The sequence below is a fragment of the Aquarana catesbeiana genome, linkage group LG07, assembly GCF_042186555.1.
Source record: "Aquarana catesbeiana isolate 2022-GZ linkage group LG07, ASM4218655v1, whole genome shotgun sequence".
Taxonomy (NCBI): domain Eukaryota; kingdom Metazoa; phylum Chordata; class Amphibia; order Anura; family Ranidae; genus Aquarana; species Aquarana catesbeiana.
The window spans coordinates 292,648,250-292,675,442 of NC_133330.1; the positions used below are offsets into that span (position 1 = coordinate 292,648,250).

The 27,193-nt window shown below is 47.0% G+C and overlaps 1 protein-coding gene across 1 annotated transcript in view; it reads left to right on the top strand.

The window, feature by feature from the left end:
• Positions 1–27,193, top strand: part of NRDC (nardilysin convertase) — a 113,893-nt gene that overhangs the window by 25,611 nt on the left and 61,089 nt on the right. Inside the window, 3 exon segments of the mRNA XM_073593540.1 lie at positions 5,196–5,269; positions 11,970–12,039; positions 12,698–12,775. Coding sequence (XP_073449641.1) covers positions 5,196–5,269; positions 11,970–12,039; positions 12,698–12,775 — 222 coding nt within the window.

Here is a 27,193-nt window from a genome sequence, read left to right on the forward strand (position 1 = left end):
AGGGACACAGAGCTGACGGGTCGCATGTAAGGTGGGACGCAGGCATTCCCCTAGGCAGCATTTACTAAGGAAACACTAGACTGGGCATTGGTAGCAGGGCTGTTGCTAGACTACATTGCTCAGCAGTCAGTGTTCATTTTTGTGATACATCCACCTTGTTGCTTTACGCTATGGGTAGAAGAGGTTCAAATACCCCAAGAACCAGAGGCTCTAGGGGATCTCCTTCGGGTTCTGAGGGCCCCCTGTCTGCAGCATCCTCCCCCATGAGGGGCCAGGGACGGCTAGCCAGGGAGAGCCGTTGGGGTCAGGGGCGACACCTGCTTCTGGCACTTTAGCCCCTGTATATATTACGCAGGAGGTTTTTTCCTCAACCATTAATGGATTAGAGGAAAGATTAATGGCCGTGATCACATCTTCTTCACTCAGTGGAAGAAAACGCACTAGGCCTTCCTCTGCTACCCAGGACCCTCAGGCTGAGGAGCTCTGGGATAGGGGAGAAGAATCCCTTTCAGAGGATCGGGATGGGACAGATGATTCCTCTTCAGAGGAATCAGGTGGAGAAGGGCCCTCTGCAGCTTCTCAGGATGAGAAAGTCTTAGTACAGATCCTTGCTGGATTGGTCAGCTCCACATTTAAGTTGCCCGTATCTGAATCGGTTAAAGAACCCTCTTCTTCATTGGGGTCACTGAAGCCTCCTCAAACAGCACATGCTTTTCCTGTTCATAATTTACTTGAAAAGCTCCTTTATTCTGAGTGGGATCACCCAGATAAACGTTTTTTTCCACCAAAAACGTTTTCAACACTTTATCCTATGGAAGAAAAGTTTATTAAGATGTGGGGAATACCAGTCATTGATGCCGCCATTTCCCCTGTAAATAAAAGTCTGACTTGTCCTGTAGACAATGCTCGGAAGTTCAGGGATCCTGTGGATAAAAAGATGGAATCCCTGTTGAAAGATGTTTTTGCCTTAGCAGGCTCAGTGGCTCAACCTGCAATAGCAGCGATTGGAGTCTGTCAATACTTAAGAGACCATGTTAAGCAGGTCATCAAAATATTACCTGAACAGCAGGCCCAGGGGTTGGCTAAACTTCCAGTGGCCTTATGTTTTGCTGTTGACGCCATCAGAGATTCTATCATGCAAACCTCTCGTCTTTCACTTGGGTTGGTGCATATGCGTAGAATCTTATGGTTAAAAAATTGGTCAGCTGAAGCACCATGTAAGAAGCTCCTGGCTGGGTTTCCATTTCGTGGTGCAAGTCTGTTTGGAGAAGACTTGGATAACTATATCCAAAGGATCTCTAGTGGGAAAAGCACTCTTTTACCTGTTAGGAGAAAGAGTAAGCGTCCCTCTTTCAAATGGACTCTTTCCCCAGCGCCAGCGGCATCAGCCTCCAGGCAGTCACGACGGCCTCCTCCGTCTGGGTCAAGAAACAAGAGTCAACCCCAGGGACAAAAGAAGTCCTGGGGGAAGAGGTCTACTAGACAAGACACTAAGGCCTCTTTATGAAGGGGCGCCCCTGCTTGCTCGAGTGGGGGGAAGACTGCTACAGTTCTCAAAGCTCTGGCAGGAGGACTTCCAGGACATATGTGTAATCTCCACGGTAGCCTTAGGTTACAAGCTGGAGTTCCAAGAATTTCCCTCTCCTCGTTTCCCCAGGTTAAATGTCTCCGGGGATCCAGAGAAAAAGCAGTCGCTCCTTCTAGCATTAGAGCGGCTTTTGTCGCAAGAGGTCATTATGGTGGCTCCCATGAAGGAGCAAGGATTGGGCTTCTATTCCAACCTTTTTACGGTCCAAAAGCCAAATGGGGATGTCAGACCCATCCTGGATCCAAGGGATCTGAATCGATTCCTAAGGATTCGGTCCTTCCACATGGAATCAATTCGGACAGTAGTCACCATCCTGCAGGGAGGAGAATTTCTGGCATCGATAGACATCAGAGATGCATATCTGCATGTGCCCATTTTTCCTGCTCATCAGATGTTCCTGCGCTTTGAGATAGGAGGGCACCACTTCCAGTTTGTGGCTCTGCCTTTTGGGATAGTCACCGCACCTCGAGTGTTTACAAAGATCTTGGCTCCTCCTCTAGCCAGATTAAGGGCTCAAGGTATAACTGTCATAGCATACCTAGACAACCTGCTCTTGATAGATCGGTCGATAGCCTCTTTGAACGGGAGCTTGAGGACCACAGTCAGGTATCTGGAACACCTAGGTTGGATTCTCAACCTCAAAAAATCTTTCCTAAAACCAGTCTGAAGACTGGAGTATTTGGGTTTGATTATAGATACAAGCCAGGAGAAAGTTTTTCTACGTCAGGCAAAGATCACTGCTTTAAGGGAGCTGATTCTGGTAGTCAGGACCAAGAAGGGTCCTTCTGCTCGCCTTTGTATGAGGCTGCTGGGAAGGATGGTGTCTTCATTCGAAGCAGTTCCCTATGCTCAATTTCATGCAAGACCCCTGCAACACAGTATCCTGTCGACCTGGAACAAGAAGGTTCAGGTATTAGACTTTCCAATGCACCTGTCTCATGCGGTGCGTCAGAGCCTCAATTGGTGGTTAATACCCGAAAACCTGCAGAAGGGAAAATCCTTTCTACCGGTTACCTGGACGGTGGTAACAACGGATGCCAGTCTTTCAGGTTGGGGAGCAGTTCTGGAACAGTCTGCGGTCCAGGGGGTATGGTCCAAAACCGAGAGGACCTTACCCATCAACATTCTGGAGATCCAGGCGGTATATCTAGCCCTAACAGCCTGGACTCTCAGGCTACAGGGTTGTCCAGTCAGGATCCAGTCCGACAATGCCACAGCAGTGGCTTATATCAATCATCAGGGAAGGCACCAGGAGCCGAGCTGCTCAAAGAGAGGTGAACCAGATCCTAGTTTGGGCAGAGAAGCAGTTGCCATGCATATCGGCAGTTTTCATTCCAGGGATAGAGAACTGGCAGGTGGACTATTTAAGTTGCCAGCAGTTACTCCCAGGGGAGTGGTCTCTGCATCCCGACATCTTTTGGGCCATATGCCAAAGATGGGGGGTTCCAGATGTAGATCTCTTTGCATCCAGATTCAACAAAAAGATAGACAGGTTTGTAGCAAGGACAAAGGATCCTCTTGCATACGGGACGGATGCGTTGGTGATTCCGTGGCATCGGTTCTCACTGATTTATGCATTCCTGCCTATTCTGCTACTGCCGCGACTCTTTCGCAGGATCAGGCAGGAAAGGACGTTGGTACTCCTGGTAGCTCCCGCCTGACCCAGGAGGACTTGGTATGCAGAAATAGTAAGGATGCCGGTGGGTTTCCCGTGGACCCTACCATTACGCCCAGACCTCTTGTCTCAAGGTCCAGTGTGCCATCCTGCCTTACAAACGCTAAATTTGACGGTTTGGCTATTGAAACCCACATTCTGAAGAATCGTGGTCTTTCAGGTCCTGTGATATCTACCTTGATCAATGCAAGGAAGCCAGCTGCCAGAGTAATTTATCATAGAGTCTGAAAAGCTTATGTATCCTGGTGTGAATCCAGAGGTTGGCATCCCAGGAAATATGTCATAGGTAGAATCCTTGATTTTCTACAGATGGGATTAGAGATGAAGCTGGCCTTGAGTACCATCAAGGGCCAGGTCTCGGCCTTATCAGTATTATTTCAACAGCCACTTGCTTCGCATTCTTTGGTCCGAAACTTTATGCAGGGGGTGACGTGTCTTAATCCACCGGTTAAAGCGCCCCTAAACCCCTGGGACTTGAATTTGGTCCTGGCTGTGTTACAGAAACGGCCTTTTGAACCAATAAGTCAGATTCCTTTGGTCTTGTTGACAAGGAAATTAATTTTTCTGGTGGCCATCTCTTCTGCTAGAAGAGTATCAGAATTAGCAGCTCTTTCCTGTAAGGAGCCTTATTTGATTATACACAAGGATAGAGTGGTACTACGCCCTCATCCTAGTTTTTTATCGAAGGTGGTTTCTGATTTTCATTTAAACCAAGACCTTGTTCTACCTTCCTTTTTTCCAGATCCCTGTTCTCCGGAAGAGAGATCTCTACATTCGTTGGATGTAGTAAGAGCAGTTAAGGCCTATCTAGGGGCAACTACTCAGATCCGCAAGACGGATGTTTTGTTTGTGCTGCCAGAGGGTCCCAATAGAGGACAGGCAGCGTCAAAAGCTACCATTTCTAAATTGATTCGACAGTTGATCATTCAAGCTTACGGTTTGAAACAGAAGATTCCTCCGTTTCAGATCAGGGCACATTCCACAAGGGCTATTGGTGCTTCTTGGGCAGTGCATCACCGGGCCTCTATGGCTCAAATCTGCAAGGCCGTAACCTGGTCTTCAGTTCATACATTCACCAGATTCTATCAGGTGGATGTGAGAAGGCATGAGGATATCGCCTTTGGGCGTAGTGTGCTGCAGGCAGCGGTACAGGGTCCTCAGGTCTGATTGCACCCTACTTGGTCGTGGTTCCCCCCCCTCAGGTAGCATTGCTCTGGGACATCCCATCAGTAATTACTGTGGCTCTGTGTCCCGTGATGTTCGAGAAAGAAAATAGGATTTTTTAAAACAGCTTACCTGTAAAATCCTTTTCTTTCGAAGGACATCGCGGGACACAGAGGTCCCGCCCCTCTTCTAATACACTATATTGCTTGGCTACAAAACTGAGGTATCCCTGCAAGGGGGAGGGATTATATAGGGGGTTGAACTTCCTGATAGGGTGTGCCAGTGTCCAATCACCAGTGATACCTATATAACCCATCAGTAATTACTGTGGCTCTGTGTCCCGTGATGTCCTTCGAATGAAAAGGATTTTACAGGTAAGCTGTTTTAAAAAAATCCTATTTTTAATAATGGCTTACCTGTAAAATCCTTTTCTTTTGATGTACATCATGAGACACAGAGGTCCCCTAATACACTTATATTGCTTTTCTACAAAACTGAGGTATCCCTGTAGGGGGAGGGATTATATAGGGGGTTGAATTTCCTGGTTAGGGTGTGACCAGTGTCCAATCACCTAGTGATACCCTATAACCCATCAGTTATTACTGAGGCTCTGTGTCTCGTGATGTACATCAAAAGAAAAGGATTTTACAGGTAAGCTGTTATTAAAAATCCTATTTTTCTGTGCTGTGGTGTTAGATTTGTATGATGTATAGGCCATATTCTCATGGTTTTAAATCACTGATTAACGTCTTTATACCTTTCTTTTAGCGGCTTACAAAAGCCTGATTTTAGTCACCTGACAGAACCATTTGACACCCCTGGCTTTAATCGTCTTTATAGAGGTAGGCATTTCTCATTTATGATAAACCAACAATATATTATGGCTCATTTTGTGTTTTTTTTTCTTCTGCAAATTCCAGCTCTTGCCCATGTCATGATGAGCACACCTAACTGTATAAAGGAAACCCATACTGGTAGAAGCATTGGGCATGCCACTCTTGAGCTCCTTCTGAAAATGCTAATTGGCATTCAGTCTTTGGCTTCTATGCTTTTTACTGATCTAAAACACGCATGGAATATGTGAAGTTCAAACTCCTGATCTGGGTGATTATTCTGTGTCTGTGACTCTAATGATGGCAAGTAGCAGTTTTAGAAGAAAGTCAGCAACGACAGCCTCCATGTTCTCTTTGCTTTCCTTTAACACTGCACAGCCTATTGATAGTCAATTTGCCCTGTTGTGTTGCTTTATTAAAAGAAATCTATTGGCAGAGCCTACACTTTCATTTTCTAACATCTCCATTTGTAGTAGCAAAACAAACAATAGCCTAATAAAAGCTTACTTAAAAAATCTTTCTCCCTTCGTCTTTCAGGACAGCACCTGGAGAGAGCGCAGCTCCACCCACTTTCCCAGGAAACACTGCAGTCAGTTTCTTTAAAGACCGGACACTTCCACCATGGCCCCAGTTGTAGTGTTTCCTCCGCCATGGTGGAAGCGCTGCAGGGAACCAGGGGTGTGCTGCGCTTTCTCCAGGTGGTGAAAGTATGGGCATACCGGATCGTTTTCTTCTTTTCCTAAGACAGCTCAGCATCCTCCCTGACGTGTGGGGGATTCTCCGGTGCCTCCTCCTCTTCATGCTCGGCGAGAGCCAGGCTGCGAGGGTCCCGCTCCTACAGACCGGTGGCAGGCTGTGGAGTAGAGCGGCGTCTATTCCACGGGCCGCACGCCTTCCGGGTTCGGATGGCAAGCGCGTCATTTCCGACCGGGGGCGGGGCCTCGAGCGGCGCGACGCGGCTTCCGGTTCCGGCCGCTGGAACGCAGGAGGGGGGGCGGTCTCCACGGCTGATTTCATTTCCGTCCCTCACAGCGGTGAGCGGCCCGGGAAAATCAAATAAAAGAGCACAAACGCCGCTGTGTGTCCTGTCAATAATGGAGGACGATCAGACGGCGGTGGCAGGAGCAGGAGCCACAACAATCAGCCAGGCTCAGGTAAGCAGGGATACTGGTCTCTGTCTTTACTCTATGGGCATTTATAATGTTTATATATTATCCCTTCCCTAAAAAAAAAAAAAAAAAAAGGGGAGCCTGCAGATCACTTGGTCCTGAGTACTAAAGGAGGGATAAGTGATTAATTATGTTTTAAGGTGGATCTGTGGGGTGATTCACCGGCTGTGGAACAGATCATAGGTGTTAAAGGGTTAACTTCCTTGGTGGTGTTTTTTTCTGTGTTCCTTTTTATACAGCATGTAAGCTGTTGTTTGTGAAATATGGTTCAGCAATTGTCTTTTTTCCCTTGGGATATTGCAGAAGGCTAAAGAAAAGACCAAGCATGTCTCCCCTATTGTTAAAAGGAAGTGTCCCTCTTGTAAGGGGTTACTGAGGGATTCCTGGCCCAAAATATTATGCAAATCTTGCATTACGGACATAGTTAAGGAGGAGACAGCTCCTGCTAGTCCTGCAGCAAAGCGAATTGCTAAGCTCTTTCAGGAGGGAACTGGCAGACACCTTTGAGTCCTTCAGGTCCTACCTAGATAGGCGTCCAACGGCGCATAGCAGTGTGGTGCCACATTCTCAATCCTCTGTTTCAGCATCCAGAGGGGGCAGCGACTCAGAGGAGGAGGAAAGTAACATTTTACTAAATTCGGATGAGGAAGCAGAAGAAGTAAATGAAGCTTCTTCTCCTTCTTCTAGGTACAAGTTATCCCTTGAGGAGGTAGATGATCTACTAAGAACAATTCATACTACCCTTAACATCACAGAGGATAAGGCTCAGCTATCCCTACACGATAAGATGTTCCAAGGCCTCGGGGAGGAAAAACACAGGGTTTTTCCTGTACATAAATTCCTATCAGAGACCATTAAGAGGGAGTGGAAGGATCCAGAGAGAGCCCCCTTCTTTTCTAAATCCCTCAAGCGAAGGTTTCCGTTTTGATGAGGATAGCTCGCATATTTGGAATAAAAAGCCAAGACTGGACGCAGCTTTTTCCCAGGTATCTAGGAATACTGACCTGGCCTTTGAGGACATGGGTATCCTTAAAGATACCATGGACAAAAAGGCAGACTCCCTATTAAGGAAGGCATGGGATTCTTCTTTAGCAAATTTGAAGCCTGCCATGGTCTCAACGGTGGTAGCCAGAAATCTGGAACACTGGCTGGAGCAGCTGAAAATCCACATTGAGGCAGGGACGCCTCGTAAGGATCTGCTAGATACGCTCCCGGTGTTATCAAAGGCGGTAGGGTATATAGCAGATGCCTCAGCGGAGTCAATCAGGATGTCAGCCAGATCCACAGCTCTGATAAACTCAGCTCGCAGGGCGTTATGGGTCAAGACATGGACAGGGGATACTGCTTCAAAGACAAAATTATGCGGTTTACCCTTTGAAGGTGATCTAGTGTTTGGCCCTGGGCTGGAAGCTATTCTTGACAGAACAGCTGACAAAAAGAAGGCTTTCCCTATAAAGAAGAAGGTACTTCCGCAAGACAACAAAAATTTTCGTGCTTTTCGGAAAACCCCAGATACCAAAGAGGCAGGCTACAAAAGGCCTTGGAAGTCTCAAAGAGGGAGGGGTAAGTCAGGAGTACTTTTTCGCCCCCCAACCACAAGCCCAAAAACCCAGTGACGGTCACCCAACTGTGGGAGCAAGGTTACAGACCTTCTTTTTACAGTGGAAGACTATAACAAGCAGCCAGTTTATCCTCAAGACCATCTTGGAGGGTTACAGGCTGGAATTTTCTCAACCTCCTCCTGTGCGTTTTTACATAACCCAGGCTCCCCGAGACTCAGAAAAGTCACTAGCAATGACCGCTATCCTGAAGGACTTGATGCTACAAAAGGTGATAGTGAACGTGCCCCCTGGGGAATTAGAACAGGGGTGCTATTCACACATATTTCTTGTGAAGAAACCGTCGGGAAAATTCAGGCTCATCCTGAACCTGAAGATTCTAAACAAGACTATCAGGTACAAGAAGTTCAGGATGGACACAATATTCTCAGTGAAGAATCTCCTGACCCCGGGATGTTTTATGGCTTCCATAGACCTGAGAGATGCATACTTACATGTACCAGTAGCATCAACATCTCAGAAACACCTAAGGTTTGCGATAAAACTGGGGGAATCTACCCTTCATCTCCAGTTCAGAGCTCTCCCTTTCGAGCTGTCATCCTCTCCGAGGATTTTTACAAAAATCCTGGCGGAGGCCTTGGCCCCACTCAGAGTAGAGGGGGTATCAGTCCTGCCCTATCTAGACGATCTACTAATTTTTGCCAAAACAAGGGACCTGTTAGTGAGAGATCTGGAAAAGACAATGAGACACCTGGTGGGTCTAGGATGGATAATCAACGAGGAGAAATCAAACTTGATTCCATCTCAGACCATACTATTCTTGGGCTACACGATAGATTCCATCCAGGAGAAAATTTTTCTCCCCGAAGGGAAGAGGGAGAAGCTTCAGGGGGCAGTGAAGAAGACGCAGACAAATATGCCAATCTCCATAAGAGCAGCTATGTCGGTCTTAGGGCTACTCACTGCGACTATTCCAGCGGTGCAGTGGGCACGTCTACATGCAAGGGAGCTCCAGCAGACAATTTTAACGAGTTGGTCCTATGGAGAGTCCCTAGAAAAATTAATAAGGATACCTGCGCGGGTTCAGAGGAAGCTTTGGTGGTGGAGAAATCACTCAAACCTGAACAGGGGTCTGCTCTGGAGTTTTCCTTTGCAGAAAAGATTAACAACAGACGCAAGTTCCTGGGGTTGGGGCGCCCACCTGGACGAGCAGATGGCTCAGGGGAGTTGGACAGACTGGGAAGCCAGAAAGTCCTCCAATTGGAGAGAGCTGAGGGCTATTCTCTTGGGTCTATGGGCCTTCGAAAGAACAGTCCGGGGCCATCATGTTCAGGTCCTATCGGACAATGCCACAGCGGTGGCTTATATATCAAGGCAGGGAGGAACAAGGAGCAGGGCTCTGCTATCCTTGGCACTCCAGATTCTAGCCTGGGCAGAAAACAGGCTAAACTCCATAACAGCGATACATCTGAAGGGAGATTTAAACCTTCTAGCAGACTTTCTGAGCAGAGAAAGAATACTGGAAGCAGAATGGAGTCTGAATGTAGAGACTTTCCAACAACTAACAGAAAGATGGGGAATGCCCCAAATAGATCTTTTCGCATCCCAAAAGAATGCAAAAGTAGAGGCCTTCTTCTCACTGAACAGGCAGGATCAGGCAGAGGGATTGGATGCATTAGCGCAGCCATGGAAATTCCAGTTGTGCTACGCCTTTCCCCCCTTTCAGATGATCCCCTTGGTCTTAAGAAAGCTACAGAAAGAGAACACGACTATGATTCTGGTGGCTCCTTTCTGGCCCAAACGGGCTTGGTTCGCAACAATACAGGGGATGGCGGTGGAACCTTATTGGGAGCTTCCGCTTCGGAAGGACCTCCTAACGCAGGGCCCCCTTCATCACCCAAATACCCAGCATCTCAGGTTGACAGGTTGGTTACTGAGGAGCAGATGTTAAAAAATAAGGGCCTTTCAGATAAACTGGTCTCTACCCTGCTGAATAGTCGTAAGGAGGTTACCAGGGCCATCTACTTCAAAACGTGGAAGCGATTTAATAGCTGGTGTGCGACTAGGATACTTTCGCCACAGGAAATTGCTCCAGTGCTAGAGTTTCTCCATGAGGGAATGGAGATGGGGTTGGCAGCTAGCACCCTAAAAGTGCAGGTAGCTGCATTATCGGTTTTCCTTGAGAGGCAATTATCAAGGGAGCCGCTTATTATTAGGTTTTTCAAGGCATTGGCCAGAGCTAGGCCAATACCTTTTAAGTTTTTTCCTAGATGGGACCTGTCTGTGGTTCTGCGGGGTCTAATCAAAGGGCCTTTTGAACCTCCAGAGGAAGCATCAATCAGGCTATGGTCGTTAAAGATAGTCCTGTTAGTAGCAGTAACTTCAGCTAGGAGAGTAAGAGAGTTACAAGCTCTTTCCATAAGAGAACCCTTTTGTTATATTTTTCCAGACCGGGTAGTGCTAAAAACTGACCCGGGTTTCTTGCCAAAGGTGGCATCAGCATTTCATAGGGAACAAGAGATAATTCTCCCTACCTTTTGTCCTAACCCGTCCAGTGCTAAGGAGAGGTCTTTCCATTCCCTGGACGTGAGAAGGTGTTTATTACACTATATAGAGATAACGAAAGATTTTAGAAGATCAGATTCGCTCTTTGTTCTCTTCTCTGGTCCACGGAAGGGGTATAGAGCATCCAAAAGCACCATAGGTAGATGGCTCAGAATGGCCATCAGCGAAGCTTATAAAGCTTCAGGAGCAGAGCCCCCTAAGGGGGTAGTAGCCCATTCAACAAGGGCAGTAGCAACGTCCTGGGCAGAGAGGGCAGGGGCTTCCCCGGGTCGGATCTGTAAAGCGGCCACGTGGACAAGTTTCTCCACCTTCACCCACCACTACAGGTTGGACTTGCTATCAGCAGCGGAACAGTCGTTTGGCAGGAAGGTCCTGCAGGCGGTGGTCCCACCCTAGAGTAAGTACTCTTTTATCATCTCCAGGTGCTGTCCTGAAAGACGAAGGGAGAAAACCCTAGTTAGACTTACCGGTAACGGTATTTCTACGAGTCTTTCAGGACAGCGCCGATGACCCGCCCTAAGTTTTGAGGTTGTAAGATGTGTTATTGCTGTGTTCTGCTTATCTAATTTCAGCATGGCTGGAGGTACTCTATGAACAACTGAGGCCATGGTGGAAGTGTCCGGTCTTTAAAGAAACTGACTGCAGTGTTTCCTGGGAAAGTGGGTGGAGCTGCGCTCTCTCCAGGTGCTGTCCTGAAAGACTCGTAGAAATACCGTTACCGGTAAGTCTAACTAGGGTTTTTCTTTCCACAACTTCCTGGATTCCATGCATGCTTTGAAGCTTCTCCTCTACGGTTTACTTTCCATTTCTAAGGACTACATATCCCATGGTACCTTTCTGCCTGCAAGCGGTGATTCCTGTACTGACTCTGCCTCCTGAAACTCCTCCTCCTCAGCACATCTGTAGTTCAGAAGGCAGGTTCTGTGAAATGTGTGACACAGCAGTGCTACTCACATGACATAGTGACTACTTGTCACAGAATTTAGGGAAGTAAATGCCTGGGGATTTTCACAAACTAAGTTTTACCAACTCCAGATTAATAGGAGTAAGCTAAAAAAAATTGAAATATGATGTGGAAATTAATATACTATCTGAATTTTTGAACATAGATACACTTCAACCTATGTTGTAATTGGCTGGAATGATCTTGTGATACATTTTGTAACAGATTTTGAAGCTTCTATGTAAAAACAAAAAATAAATTCACTGTGATTCTGGCCTCCCTTATACCTATGCATTTTTTCCATGCTGCATTGTCCATTAAAGTCTTAGAACTTTATATTACTATTCTAATTTTTTAGCAACACTCTAGTGTCACATGATCCCCAGCTTTTTTAACCTCACAAAACAAAGATAATTCTATATTCAAAATATGTTAACCAAAGCAATGAAGTACTTTTTTTCTTCTCCTTGCAGTTGTCCCAATAAAAAAGGTTCATGCTTTGACTATAACATGGTGCCTTCCTCCCCAGGAAAAGTTTTACAAGTGAGTACTGCTTTTGTGTGCCCTGCTGGGCTGTCCAGGCTTCAACTTCAAATTGACAGTGATCTGCTGGATATTAAAGTGATTGTAAAGTCTCATTTGTTTTCCTTTTCAAAATAACAAACATGTTATACTTACCTGCTCTATGCAGTTGGTTTTGCACAGAGCAGCCATAATCCTCCTCTTCTTGGGTCCCTCTTCGGCTCTCCTGGCTCATCCCTTCTATTCAGTGCCCCACAGCAAGCAGCTTGCTATGGGGGCACCCGAGCCGAATCACAGCTCTATGTGTCTATTCAGACATGAAGCCCACCCCACCGCTGCCCCCTCTCTCCCCTGATTGGCTAGCTAGCTTTTATTGACAGCAGTGGGAGCCAATGGCACCCCTGCTGTGTCTCAGCCAATCAGGAAGGGGAATCTCGGATGGCTGAGGCATTCGTGGACATTGCTGGACATAGAGTGACCTCAGGTAAGTGTTTGGGGGTTGCTGGGGCAGCTGCTTCACACAGAAGGCTTTTTATCTTAATGCATAGAATGCATTAAGATAAAAAACCTTCCGACTTTACAACCCCTTTACATTGTATCATTCACTGAGTTTCTACTGATCTACATTTTCTCATTAAGTTTCTGGTAAACATGTTAAATAATACTTATTTAATTACAGGGTGAAACCCCTTCACTACATTTCTTGGCTTATTGGTCACGAGGGCAAAGGCAGTATTGTCTCTTTGCTGCGTAAGAAGTAAGTGAAACTTTTCAGGTTACTGGCTTGTCTGTCCTGCTGTTTGAAGGAAGTGAGAAATGTAGAGGATTATATGTAAGAGTTATTGGTAAGGTGGATTTTTATTATTTGAAATAAAGAAGTGGCAGGGAAGCATAGTAGCTAAAAGGTTACAACTGTAGCCAGGTGGCGATGAGGTCCTGTTTATCATTCCTGGGTTACCGCATGAAGTTAGAATGCTTTAGTTTCTTTCAGGACTGAAAAATGTAACCACTTGCCGACCACCCCAAAGCAGATTAAGGGTACTTTCACACTGGGGCGCTTTTCAGGCGTTTTAGCGCTAAAAATAGTGCCGGATAAGCGCCTTTTATGCCCCCCCCCCAATGTGAAAGCCCGAGTGCTTTCACTTTGGGGTGGTGCTCTCGCAGGATGGGGAAAAAAGTTCTGCAAGCAGCATTTTTGGGGCGGTGCGGAAGCGGTTTGTACACCGCTCCCAAAACGCCCAGCCCATTGAAATGAATGGATAGTGCTGCCGAAGTGACTTCTGCAGCGCCACAACACGGGTGCTTTTAACCCTTTCTTCAGCCGATATCGGGGGTTAAAAGCGCCCCAATAGGAGAAGGAGACATTAAAAAATATAAGCAATCATTGGTACCCCACCTCCTGAATGCCGCAAAGCAAATAATCCCGAAGAATTGGCAGAGGAAGGAGAGCCCTGAGATATGGGTATGGATAGATGCAGTGGAGGAAACATATAATATGGAGATCAGGGCAAGCTCAGTAGAGGAAATGGGAACCGTGAGCTCAGCGGAGTGGGAACGCTGGGTAAAATTTAAAAAAATGTGGTGCTATAACAAAGAACTGAAAGCCTAGAATAGAGAGGGAGAGTCGGGAGAATTAGACCTTGGAGAGATAGGGATAGGGAGGGATGGTGGGATGGGAGGGGAGAGAGGGGTGGTTTGGGGTATACAGAGAAGAACGTAATATTGTTAATTGGCCACGTTAGACCCCTGGCGGGGATAAGTTATGCTGTCAGATTTGTTAATACCCGGTTTTAATCATTTTTGATATGGCAAAGTGTCACAATGATGAGACAAAGGAGAGAAGATAGAAGATAAATGAACTGCAAAGTTGATTTAAGCCTCTCAAAATGGTCGACTGAAGTGACAAAAAAAAAAAAAAGCGCCTCAATAGCGGCCAAAAAGGGCCGCTACAACAGCGGTAAAGTGCCACTAAGACTGGCGGTGCTTTACGCTAACGCCGGCACCGCCCCAGTGTGAAAGTACCCTTACTGTTAAAAGTCGGCTGCTCTGTGCAGGATCGCGTGTGTGTGTATTTATATGTGTGTGTATATATAATATACGTGGTTCTGCACTACCGGGTATCAGGCGCGAGTGCACGCCACCGGTGGCTCACTCCAGCTAATTAGTTTGTCCCACAGACCCGATGTCTGCCGTCACCCGCTGATCATTCGGTATACAGACAGAATGAATGGCAGTCTGCCTATGTAAATAAGGCATGTCAGAACAGAAGGCATGGATCCTGTGTTTTTGTAAAGCAGAAACACCAATCCATGCCTTCCACTAGTAAAAGCACCTTTCCCCACTACAATGAAACATTAGCTAGGCACACAGTTTACCCTTTGATCTCACTCTGAGAGTCAGCATGAAGCTCAGCGTTGAGTCGGATGACAGGCGACGTCATTTCCGGCGGGGAGGGCACTTCCGTTTGACCCGCAGGTTCCGGTTCCGGCCGCGGGACGGATAAACGAATGGCGCGACGGCTGGTGCGGGCTCCATTAAGGCTGTAGTGTCAGCCAGAGGAGCATCCTGAGGCGGACCACTCCCCTGGCCAGAGGGATGTCGGAGACGGATGGTTCCCGGGTGACGCCAGCACCAGCCACACTAAGGTAAGTGGAACCCTGGGGTGGTGTAGTATTTATTACAGACATCACAAATAATGTGGTAGAATACATATATCATGATAAACCGAGTATTACAATACACTGGTGAAATTAGTATATAACATATGTAGTAATGTGTTCCAGTTTTCCCACGTGTATCCAGGAGCAAACGGGCCTGTTCCCTACTTTTTCACTTTTTCCAGAAAATGAACTGTTAGTTCTTTTCCTTTCTCTCTGCTTTCTCTATCAAAGATAAGGTGGGAGGAAAAGAGGAGGGGGGGGGGGGTGTCAGACAGAGCGAGGGTTGGCCTAAAGGAACAATCTGTATTCCGGGATGTTACAGAGTAAGCTATGAACCCAGGAGAGAGACCCCTTCTTCCGAATAAATAAAAATATTCCAGATAGTCCAGGTGTCTGAGTATTTCTCGTGTTTGTGTTGCGCGGTGAGGACAAGGTCCTCCATTTTGTTCAGTTCTTCCACCTTTCGCAGCCAATCCATGATGGTTGGTGGGCACTGTTGCTTCCAGTGAAGTGGTATACATGCCCTGGCGGCATTCAGTAAGTGACGTATCAGAGATTTTTTGTATCTTTTTTATTCGGGATTGTTGATAGGTGTAGAAGGAAGCCGCATCGTCAGGGATCTCATAATCAGTGAATTTCTGAGTGATGCGACGAACCTCCCTCCAAAAATTCTGTAGGTTAGGGCAGGACCAGAAGATGTGGAGCATTGAACCCTCTCCCTCCCCACACCGCCAACATCGATCTGAAGTGGCCAGGAAACATTTGTGTAATCTGGAGGGGGTAAGGTACCATCTTGATAGAATTTCATAATTCGTCTCTTGTATTTTGGTACACAGGGACGATTTGATGGCACAAGTGATGATTTTTTGCTTTTGTATCTCAGAAGTTGCGATTGAGGTCCCTTTCCCATCTAACTAAACCGGGCAGGTGTGGTTGTGTGGAGGGTGTGTTGAGAAGCGTATACATTTTGGAGAGAGTCCTCGCCAGCGGTTCATTTCCTGCACAATACTCTTCAAAAGTTGTTAACTGACGGGAGAGGTCTTGAGGGTTAGGGATCGAATGCAGGAAGTGATGTAATTGCACCGCTTTCCAAAAAGGTAGATGGTATGTGCCTGTCGCGTCAGTTAGTTCTAGTAGAGTCGGCCAACGACCAGCCGTCACAAATTTTGGCAGCGTGGTCGGAGCCCGAGCTTCTCAGGGAGTCAAATTCAGTGGGTTGGAGACCCAGCGTAAATTTTGGGTGTCCCAGGATCGGATATAAAGGAGAGTTGCTCGAGGTAAGGGAGGATTGTATCGACACCTGACTACTGTGTCGTAATGTGGTACCCAATAGGGGGTGTGTTTTCATTCCCGAAGGGAGGAGGTCATAACACCAGAGCGCGCTCTTCATTGGAATGTCAGTTTGAGCTTGTTCTATCCGCACCCATAGTTTAGTCGTCATATTGCGTCTCCAGTCAAGGATACAAACTACTCCAAAGACATGCTGGTAGGTTAATTGGAACCTGTCTAAATTGTCCCTAGTATGTATGAATGTGAGTTACGGACCTTAGATTGTAAGCTCCTTGAGGGTAGGGACTGATGTGAATGTACAATGTATATGTAAAGCGCTGCGTAAATTGACGGCGCTATATAAGTACCATAAATAAAATAAATAAATAAACCTAAATGGGTGGCCTGAAAGTATTGTCTGATATCTGGGAGCGCCAGACCTCCATACTGTTTAGGAAGCGAAAGTAGTGCCCTACGTATACGAGGTTTTTTGTTGGCCCATATAAATCGGGTGAATAGCACATGTACTTGTTTAAAGAATGAGTGTGGTATATGGACAGGAAGGGCTTGGAACAGATATAAAAATTTAGGTAAGATACACATTTTTATGAGGTTACACCTTCCGAACCAGGAATGTAGGCCTCTGTTCCAGTCCTCTAGTAAGAAGCAAGCTTTAGTAAGAATGGGGGGAAGTTCAATTCATATGTGCATCTAATGTCATTTGGATTGTTTGTACCCAGGTATTTTAAAGCCACTGACGTCCATTTAAAACGGAAATGAGCTTGCATAGACTGCAGGACATGGGTAGCGATTGCAATGCCCATAGCGGCCGATTTGGTAAAGTTGATTTTTAAATTTGATAGGGCACCATATGCGTCAAATTCTTTGAGAAGGTTTGGTAGGGAAATCCTGGGGTTAGTTAAGGAGAAGAGTAGGTCATCCGCATATGCCGAGATTTTACATTGTGTATCACCTACGGTTAGCCCCTGGATATCTGGGTTTTGTCTTATTTTACACAGAAACGGCTCTAGGGAGAATGCGAAGAGAAGAGGTGACAGAGGGCACCCCTGTCTCTTTCCATTTGTGATGGGGAAAGGGGACGAAAGTATCCCATTTGCCTTCACTTGTGCCGTGGGGTTGGAGTATATCTTGTTTATCCATCTAATCATCCTGTTTCCTAAGCCGATGTGACGAAGTACTGTGAACATAAAGTTCCAGTTCACTCTATCAAATGCTTTTTCAGGGTCCGTGCTTAAAAATACACATGGTGAGCCTCTAGCGTTCGCCACATAGAGGAGGTTTAATACTTTTATAGTATTATCCCGGGCCTCTCTGGTGGGTATAAAACCCACCTGATCCAGATGAATTAAGGACTGGAGATTTTGTGCCAAACGGGATGCCAGAATTTTGGAGAACAGTTTTTTAAGTCAACGTTCAATAAAGATATGGGTCTGTAACTCCCACATGAAGTTGGGTCTTTACCCTCTTTGGGGATAAGCGATATATGGGCTCTTAGCGTGTCTCTGGGAAAAGTTGCCTCCGCACCAAATGCATTAAAAAATGCTACCATATGTGGGCCTATAAGGGGGAGGAAAGTTTTGTAATATTGGGTGGTGTACCCATCTGGACCCGGGGCTTTCCCTGGTTTCCTGGTGCCAATGGCGTTTTGGAGCTCTTCTAGGGTGATTGGTGAATCTATCTCCTCCCTAATTTCCATGGCAAGAGAGGGAATTTGGGTGGTCTCTATGTAATTGTCAATATCTGTTTGGTAGGGTGGTCTATGTGGTAGGTTATATACTTGGTCGTGGAAGTCTCTGAATACATTTGAGATTTGTTCCGGGAGAGTGACTTTCTGGGCACCTGTACCCATAATGTGTGGGATGTAGGCTGCTTGTTTTTGTTCCCGGACTGCTCTGGCTAGAGTCTTCCTGCATTTGTCACTGGATTCGTAAGTGGTTTGTTGACAACGTTGCAACGCTGCTTTGGCCTTATAGTGTAGTAAGTCGGTAATTTGTTTGCGTATCGTCCCTAGTTCTTTCTCTGAGGCTTGGGAGGGGGCGTGTTTATGTCGTGCTTCCACGGTAGACAGGACGTTTAGAAGTTTGGTCAACTGTTCATTTCTTTCCCTTTTGATGCGTACTCCATGTCTAATCAGGAGACCTCTAAGGACTGCCTTCTGGGCTTCCTATATGTAGCCAGGGTCACATTCTTGGTTATCGTTTTCCTGAAAGTATAATGTCAAAGTTTGTGTCGCTTCAGTTAAAACTTCGGGAATCTGGAGAAGGCTCTCGTTCAGACGCCAGAACCTTGACCTAGACGCGGATTTCCCGGTGAGAGTGTATGTGAGGGTAATAGGAGCATGATCTGACCACGTGATGTGGCCTATGGAGGAGTCTACCACCGAGTGTAGTTGAATATCAGGTATCAAAAAATAGTCTATTCTGGTGTAAAGTTTATGTGTTTGTGAGTTGAAAGTATAGTCACGTTCTCCCGAGTGCTGGAGTCGCCACACGTCTACCAGTTGCGCCTTGTGTAGGGAGTTAGCTATGCGTTTTCTATGTGTCGGTGGTACCGAGGAGTGTCCAGAGGATGTATCCGAAGAGGGGATCAGAGGGATATTAAAGTCCCCGCCTAGGATCAGCTGGCCTGCCGCAAATTTCCCAAGTTCGTCTAAAATGCTTGCGATAAAGGTGTCCTGATGTTCATTAGGGGCATAGATCAACGCCAGTGTGAGTGGGACGTCGCCAACTAGACCTTTCAGGAACACGAAACGACCTTCCGGGTCTTTGAGCACTGCTTGGCATTGCCAAGGAAGCATATGTGAAATCAGTATAGATACTCCTTTAGTTTTGGCTGTGGGATTGGTAGAGTGATATGCTACTGGGAAGAATCTGTTTTTAAGCAACGGGAATTTGTCGTGTTTAAAATGGTTTTCCTGGATAAAGGCAACATCTGCCTGGGTGTTCCGGAGGTCAGATAAAAGCATCCGCCTTTTTTCTGGTATATTCAGGCTCTTTGCGTTAAGTGAAACTATTTTTATAGAGTCCATCGCTCTGGCGATGGTAGTAAAAGGAAGAGAGTAGGGAATTGGGGGGGGAGTAGAGAGGAGGAGTGGTTGCTAAGGAAGATTGGGAATGGGGGGTCAACCCAAAGGGAGAGAGAACGTGTCTGGTCCCGTATGGGAGGACAGGGAAACAGAATAGTGTTGTAATATGTTCACCAATTTATGTGGGACATTATATTATTATATGTATGTACACATACAGTCAATATTAACCAGGCCAGAATTCAGTTGACAATGGTCGATTTTGTCCAAGCCAACTCAATTTTAATATGACAGCTGAAGACCCTTTGATGTGTTAATCTTATGCAAGTCTACCTAGGGGTGTGAGGTATGGGCTGTTAACCTAATTGAACATTTCAAAGGGTACATTGTTTAAAGGACCATAGAAGAAGTATTTATTGATGGTAATTAGACTTGAGGGGGTAACAATGGGATCAAGGAGTGTTTTGGGTTGGCCTAGCGGAGGCTCCCTCCTGGGGGGGGCTAATATATCAGGGGGACTTTTCGATATTAATATGCAAGAATACAGATTAGGAATGTAGGTATTCCAAGGGCTCAAAAGGGTGTTCAGGTGGTATCTGTTAATCTAATCTAATTACACATATCTAAGGGGACTTGTTGATGTTGATATGAGGGAGAGCAAATTGGGGCGGTTTATGACTACAGCTGTTCACGGCTGGGGGTTGTTGTCTGTCTGAAAGACTGAAGCAAATCAAAGTCCTAGTCCTTGAAACGGCCAATCAAATTGCTCAGCCATTCAGTGTCTAGTGAATATAACACGGCATTCAGTCTATAGTTTAATATAGGCTTGTCTGTGTATGAAGGCACAGACCTAGGAACATGAGACTCTGAATGATATACTCTGCTGGATATTAGAACAAGCAGCAAGAAGCGTCAGGATTGACATATACAACTTCCGTTGTTCCACATACATTGTATTGTATATTGCCTCCATTTTATAGGATTGCCTGTTGTTATCTAATTTTAAGGATTCAACACTTTAAAATCTTTGGTTGCCCTTTGGCACATTGTGTTTTGCATTGGTTTTAATTGTATATTTTGTCCGCTGCGATTGTACGCCATATCCAGTTCATGTCCTGACTCTAACAGTCAGCATTCATTTTCAGTGACTTTCTTTAATATGTTATTTATATTTTTTGTACCAATAAAATTGAACTTTTTCAACTACTTACATTGCACTTCATTGGCTGCTTTAAAGCCCCGATAGGGGGTTTTCGTATTTACTCTGCTGGATATTTTTGTCATCTGTGGACTTTGGACTTTGTTCTGTGTTGGAAGTCAATAAAGTGCATCTCTCTGGAAGAATTGGGTTGCTGCGGAAGAGTACTTACTAATTAATTATCATACCCACGATACTACTATACATATATTATTATCAAATCGCTACAAATAGGTCACAGGTTAAAGACCTAAATTTACTAAGCTGACAAGTAATAACTTGAATATACACGCCACCACACGAAAAACCTGGGGGGGGGGGTGGGTGTAGGCCTAATTGGGGGTGGAGTTAGATCGTGACTGGAAGAGAGAGGTCCCAACCCTCCCACCCACCCACCCAAACATGAACTTGGGTAAATATAGAAGCAAAATAGAAGTAAAATGAACTGTGATAGCATGGAACATATAGCAATAAACAAATTACTATTACTGATGATTCACGGGTGATAGTAAAGAAAAACCGTTAACATTTCCCCAACCACTATGCAAAACCATGTAACTTACCCACCGACTGCCTCCCCTGGTAATGTGCCCCCATCACCTCTCCGTACCCCCGATCTGCTGCTGAATAACTCATCTAATTTTTCTGGCTAGCGGAGGAAGAGCGCTCCCGGGGCGTCCCCTTCGCCCCAAACATCTCTCTTTGGGGTCACCTGTCCCCCATACATTGGGTTGTCTATTGGGGTCTGTCCTTTACTCCCCTAAGCACACCAGAGTCCCCTTCCGTAGGAGTCAACCGCCTGGGATTTATCTAAACCTAACTGAACTCCCTGCTCCAAACCAAAAAAGGGGCCTCCCACTCAACAGATTACGCAGACCCTAGGTCGGCACAAGGGAGAGACCTCCGGTCCCGGGTGCGTTTCCAACATTGTGTTAACCTGTTCCCCTCTAACTGACGCATGGCCCTTTCCAGTGATCACCTAGCCCAGCGTAAGAAAAAGAGCACTATGCTAACGTCCAGACTGAGTGTCGCCTTATCGCATTGCCAGCATCCCCATGCATTACTAAGAGGTCCCGTACAATGGGACAAAAGATGTGTGACAACCCACTCTGGAGGGAGACTCCGTTTTGTAAAATAAGAAGTAGTAATAATGCAGATCTGTATAAAAAACTAAATAAACTCAGCCTGTCTCCTCATTTTTTGAGTGAGCTAGAGAGAAACAACATTAATGAACAAAACTGCGTTAAACAATTAGTAATATACAATAGCTGTTTGAATCATGGTAAGTAGAGGGTATATCGTCTGCAAAATGTGAAAGCCAATCTTCTCAGGGTATGCAGGTTGCTAGCTAACAACATCAGTTCTCTGAATAGCGGTGTTCTGTGTTAGTGCCTCCTCTGAAGTCTCTAACTCTTTATTGACAGAGGGTCAAATGCCGCCTAGCTTACCAGGCCAGCCATTATAACCCCAGAAAAATAACAAAATGCTCGCTGTGAGACAGGATTGCAACAGAAGAAGAGTTTGGGTGCTGTCAGACCACTTCTAAGTAGTAAATGCAACGGAGGTGAGAGACAGACCAACCAACATGCCAGCCGGCCAGTGCAAGGTGGAAGTTCCTGGCTGCACAGAGGGGGGCTTATCCCAAACCGGTGTCTAGATGGGCGACCCATGCCAGGGTTGCATATAGGTGTAGCGCCTCAGTATGTGGGCCACCACTAGGGTATCAGGAGGGGTCCAGAAACCCCCGGGGGGGGGGGGTAAAAAAAAAACCTCGCACATAGCAAAAAAGGGAAGATCCAGCCAAGTTCAAATGGGGCACAGGAGGTAACAAAGAAAACAGAGGAAGGCGACCCTCCTTAACCCCAGATCCCGGGAACAGGAGCGAACTGTGTATATTCTGGGCAGTGGGGCAGGAACTAAGAAGAAAAGAAAAAGTGCCATGGCTGGTATATGCAAAGAGAGCAGTTACTCACGCTTCCCGATTGTCCTCTGGAGAAGCTGTGCGGGAACGTCGCCTATTCCTCAAAGGTCTGGGAGGCAGGCCACCACTTGGTGTGGTATTGCTTCTACGGCCTTGAAATCTCGGGATATATCCCAACCAGTCCGGAACATCAATGGGCTCCGCCGCGAGGAAATCAAAAAGGGCAGACAGCGATTCTGGAGAGCGGAGTGTGAATGAACGTTGATCTTTCCGAAAGGTGACCTATAGGGGAAAACCCCATCGGTAAGTAGCATTGTGCCTTCTTGCCAGATCCAGGAGAGGTTTCAGGAGCGCTCGGCATTGTAGTGTTGCCCTGGAGATATCCGGTAGTATTGTAAGTGCCGCTCCGTCGAGCTCCAGGTCTTGCGTTTCCCAGGCCTTGCGTGCGATGATGTCTTTATGGGCATAATGGTGGATCCGATATATGACGTCCTGGGGTCTGGCAGGGTCCTCTGATCTGGGGCCCAGAGCCCTGTGGATGCGGTCAAATTCTAAGCAACCTTGTATTTGGTTGCCCGCCACTCTCTGGAAGATATCCGCCACTGTGTCTGCCAGATCTTCCGGACCCGTGGCCTCAGGGAGGTCGCGGAGTCGCAGATTATTCCTGCTACTCCTGTCCTCCATTTCTTCCATGTGCAGCTGAAGTCCCACAGACATCTCTGCCTGAGATCTGTTTCTAGTGCCGTAACTCTGCGGTCGATCGCCGACATAGAAGTCTCTCCCGCAGTGCGCCTATCGGATAAGGAGTGTACCTCCTGTTTGACCGCGTGGATCTCCTTGCGGTGTGCCGCCTACACACGTCCTATCAGGGTTTCAATGTCGGCCTTAGTCGGTAAGGCCTGAAGAATGGCCCTCAATTCCTCGTCCGCTCCAAACACCAGGGGAGGTTGGAGAGACACCCGTGGATCGATCAAAAGGGATGGCGGAACGCTGGAGAAGATCTCCGGGCTTTGAGATCTTGTAGGTGAGGTCAGTTGAATGCCGGGCACCGGGCCTGAAGAATGTGAAGCATGCACTTCCGCCATCTTGAATTCCGGAGAACCCGACTGCAGATGTTGGAATATTCTTTGTATTTCTCCCTGTGTCGAGGCCGAAGGGGTCGATTTGTTGGTCTTTTTGTTCCTCTTTGATGTAAGCTTCTTAGATGAGAGCATTCTGCGGTCAAAGGAGCTATGCTAGCTGGGTGAGATAGAAGGTCGGGAGCTTCTCTCAAAAGTGTCTCCACTCAGCCATGTCCAGACCACGCCCCGGTTTTTATTTTTTAAAGACTGTTGCTGATGCTGGCGCTTGCTTTGTCATTTCAGGGCAAACCTGTGGAAAAGACCAAGCCCTTACATGTGTCCAAAAGAAAGTGCCCATCATGTAGGAGTACTTTAGGAGAGTCCTGGGGGAAGGTTTTGTGCAGTAAATGCATTGAAGGCTTCGTTAAGGAACACTCTATGGAACAGAGCTCTGACCTGGCAGCTTCTGTTAAGGAGCTTTCCAGCACTTTTCAATCTTTCAAAGCATTGTTTGAAAAAATTTCAGCGTATACAGCCCCCAGCCGGTCCTCTGCCAGCACAGCAAGATGTCGCACCTGGTCCTTCAGGTCCCTCAGTCAGTGAGGAGTTACCGGGGGTTTCCAGAGAGGCTTTAGAGGATGAATCAGATGGTGCATCCTCACATTCCTCAAGTGAATCAGACGGAGAGAAGGTGGACGGCAAGTCCTCCAGAACCTCCCGATATAAACTCTCCTTGGAGAAAGTGGAAGAGCTCTTGGGAGCAATCCACACCACCCTAGGTATCCAGGAGGAGAAAAAAATCTGTCTCTACATGACCGAATGTACGTGGGTCTTGGAGAGCAGAAGAAAAAGGTCTTTCCGGTGCATAAGGTCCTAGTAGATACCATTAAAAAGGAATGGTGGAACCCAGAAAGGAAACCTTTCTTTTCTAGAGCATTAAAGCGCAGATTCCCTTTTTCAGAGGATGAAGCTGCTGTATGGAACAAGTCACCTAGACTGGATGCAGCCTTCTCTCAGGTATCCAGAAAAACAGACTTGGCATTTGAACATATGGGGGTGCTAGCAGACCCCATTGACAAACGGATGGATTCTCTACTTAGAAAGTCCTGGGATTCCTTTCTAGGCAACCTTAAGCCTGCCATGGCCGTCACATTGGTGGCACGTAATATGGAGCACTGGCTAACACGTATAAAAGCTCATATTGAAGCTGGGACTGCTAAGGAGACGATTCTCTCCTCTTTCCCAATACTCTTGAAGGGGATCGCATACATTGCTGACGCCTCAGCAGAATCGGTCCGCATGTCTGCTAGATCTTCTGCCTTGGCCAACTCAGCCAGGCAGGCTCTTTGGTTAAAGACCTGGCAGGGGGACAATGCTTCAAAAATTAAGCTTTGCGGAGTCCCTTTCACGGGGGACTTGCTGTTCGGTCCGGATCTGGGACCGGTTCTTGATCGAATGGCCGATAAAAAGAAGGCCTTCCCCTTGAAGAAAAAGTTGGGAGAACAGCCTAAAAAGAAGACTAGCTCATAAAGGAAGTTTAATTTTCCAAGAGAAGAGTCTCAGAAAAAAGTCTGGACCAACAAGGGCAGAGGGCGCGGGGGAGCGATTTTTCGCCCTCCTGAACAGCCCCGAAAGCCCCAATGACAGGTTAACCTCGGTGGGAGGAAGACTGGTGGCCTTCCTCCCACAGTGGGAGTCAATTACCTCCAATCAGTTTATTCTAGGGATTGTAAGGAGGGAGTACAGATTAGAATTCTCAAGTCCCCCCCCCCACAGGCTGCTGGTTACAGACTTGCCAAAGTGCGCGGAGAAGGCAACAGCATTAATAGCCTCTCTGAAGGACCTAGAAAGCCAGGATGTAATATTATGTGTTCCATCCGGAGAAATAGGCAGGGGTTGCTATTCCCACATCTTCGTGGTCCGGAAGCCTTCAGGGAAATTCAGGCTCATCCTGAACATGAAACCCCTGAACCTATCAATCTCCTACAAAAAGTTTCGGATGGATTCCATTTTTTCTGTAAAAACATTACTTCCTCCGAAGTGACGTCTATCTGCACATTCCGATCGCAGAGGACAGTCGGAAATTCCTCAGGCTGGCGGTAAGATCCGGGGAGGAAGTAGTGCATCTGCAGTTCCAAGCCCTCCCCTTTGGGGTCTCCTCTTCGCCCCGGATATTCACCAAAGTTTTGGTGGAAGTTCTGGCCTTTATGCGCCTTCAGGGAATTTCAGTAATTGCATACCTGGACGACCTGCTCCTTTTTGCTCCCTCCCCAGAGCAGCTGGTCCAGGATTTGCAGTTAGCAAGGAGTATTCTGGAACATCTGGGATGGCTCCTAAATTTGGAGAAATCCAGCCTGGTTCCATCCCAGAGGCTTACATTTCTAGGTTACATCCTGGACTCAACCTAGAGGAGAGTTTTCCTTCCCGAAGAGAAAATTGCCAAAATAGACGGAGCCTTGGCAGTTCTGCAGGGCAATCACCAAATCATCATAAGAAGAGCCATGTCAGCCTTGGGGTTGCTGACAGCTGCCCTCCCAGCAGTAAAGTGGGCAGGATTGCACTTCCGCCCTTTACAGTGATTCCTTCTGAAAGTTTGGGACCGCACTCAGAAGTCCTTGGACTCGGCGGTCTTCATTCCTGTACGGGTGAAGAGATCCCTGTGGTGGTGGAGAAAGGCAGCAAACCTCAGGGTCTGGAGTGGGTTCTGCCTGTGTCCAAGATTGTGACAACAGAGGCAAGCGGCACAGGTTGGGGAGCACACCTGGGGGCGAGTCTGGTGCAGGGTTCCTGGGGAGTCGAGGACGTGGTGCAGTCCTCGAACTGGAGAGAACTGAGGGCCATTTTTCTGGCCCTCGGGGCTTTCCAACAGGAGCTCCAGGAACATCATGTGCAGATCCGCTCAGACAATTCCTCAGCAGTTGCTTATGTAAACCGACAGGGGGGCACCAGAAGCGGTTGCCTTTTGGGGTTTGACGGAAATGATTTTCAGTTGGGCCGAGGTCACGGTACTCTCACTATCAGTTCTTCACCTAAAGGGGGAATTAAACCAGAGAGCAGACTTCCTCAGCCGGAGGAAGTTGAGGGAAAGCGATTGGGTCCTCAGTCAAGTCATCTACAAGATGATTATCGAGAAATTGGGGATCCCATGTGTGGACCTTTTCGCTTCAGGGGAAAACACGAAGGCCCCCCTCTTTTTCTCCCTGAACCGCTGGGACGGGGTGATAGGGGTGGACGCTCTGTTTCAGAGCTGGCATTTTTCCAAATGCTATGCCTTCCCCCCTCCGGTTCTGTTGCCTGCGGTCTTGAGAAAATTCCAATTACAGGACACAACCCTGATCTTGATAGCGCCACACTGGTCCAGGAGGCCATGGTTCTCGGTCCTAAAGAAACTGGTGGTGGAACCACCCTGGATACTACCGGTCAGGGAAGATCTACTCTCTCATGGCCCAGTCTGCTGCCCTCAGGTGGAGAGGTGGAATCTGGCTGCCTGGCTACTGAAGAGGACTTGCTGAGAAGTAAGGGGTTTTCCAAAGGATTGGTAACAACTCTTCTAAATTCTAGGAAAGAAGGGACGCGCAAAATCTATTTGAAGGTCTGGAAGAAATTCAATTCTTGGTGTGCAGAGAGCTTCTTTGATGTTCGCAGTCCAGTAGCAGTGCTAGAGTTCCTACAGAGTGGGGCAGATAAGGGGTTGGCACTTAGTACCCTTAAAAGTCAGGTGTCGGCTTTAAGTGTATTCCTTGAACAACAGCTAGCAGTAAATCCCTGGATATCCAGGTTTTTTAGAGCTTTAAGAAGGCAGAGACCACTCAGCTCTCGCCCTTTTCCGGTATGGGATATATCCCTAGTATTGCAGGCCCTTACAGAGGGTCCTTTTGAACCTAATGAGTCTTGTACGGTGAAGTTTTTAACCCTCAAGACGTTTTTTTTAGTAGCCATCACTACTGCAAGGAGGATTAGTGAGCTACAAGCCCTCTCTAGGAGGGCACCTTTCTTTCAAGTTTTTCCAGATAGGATTAT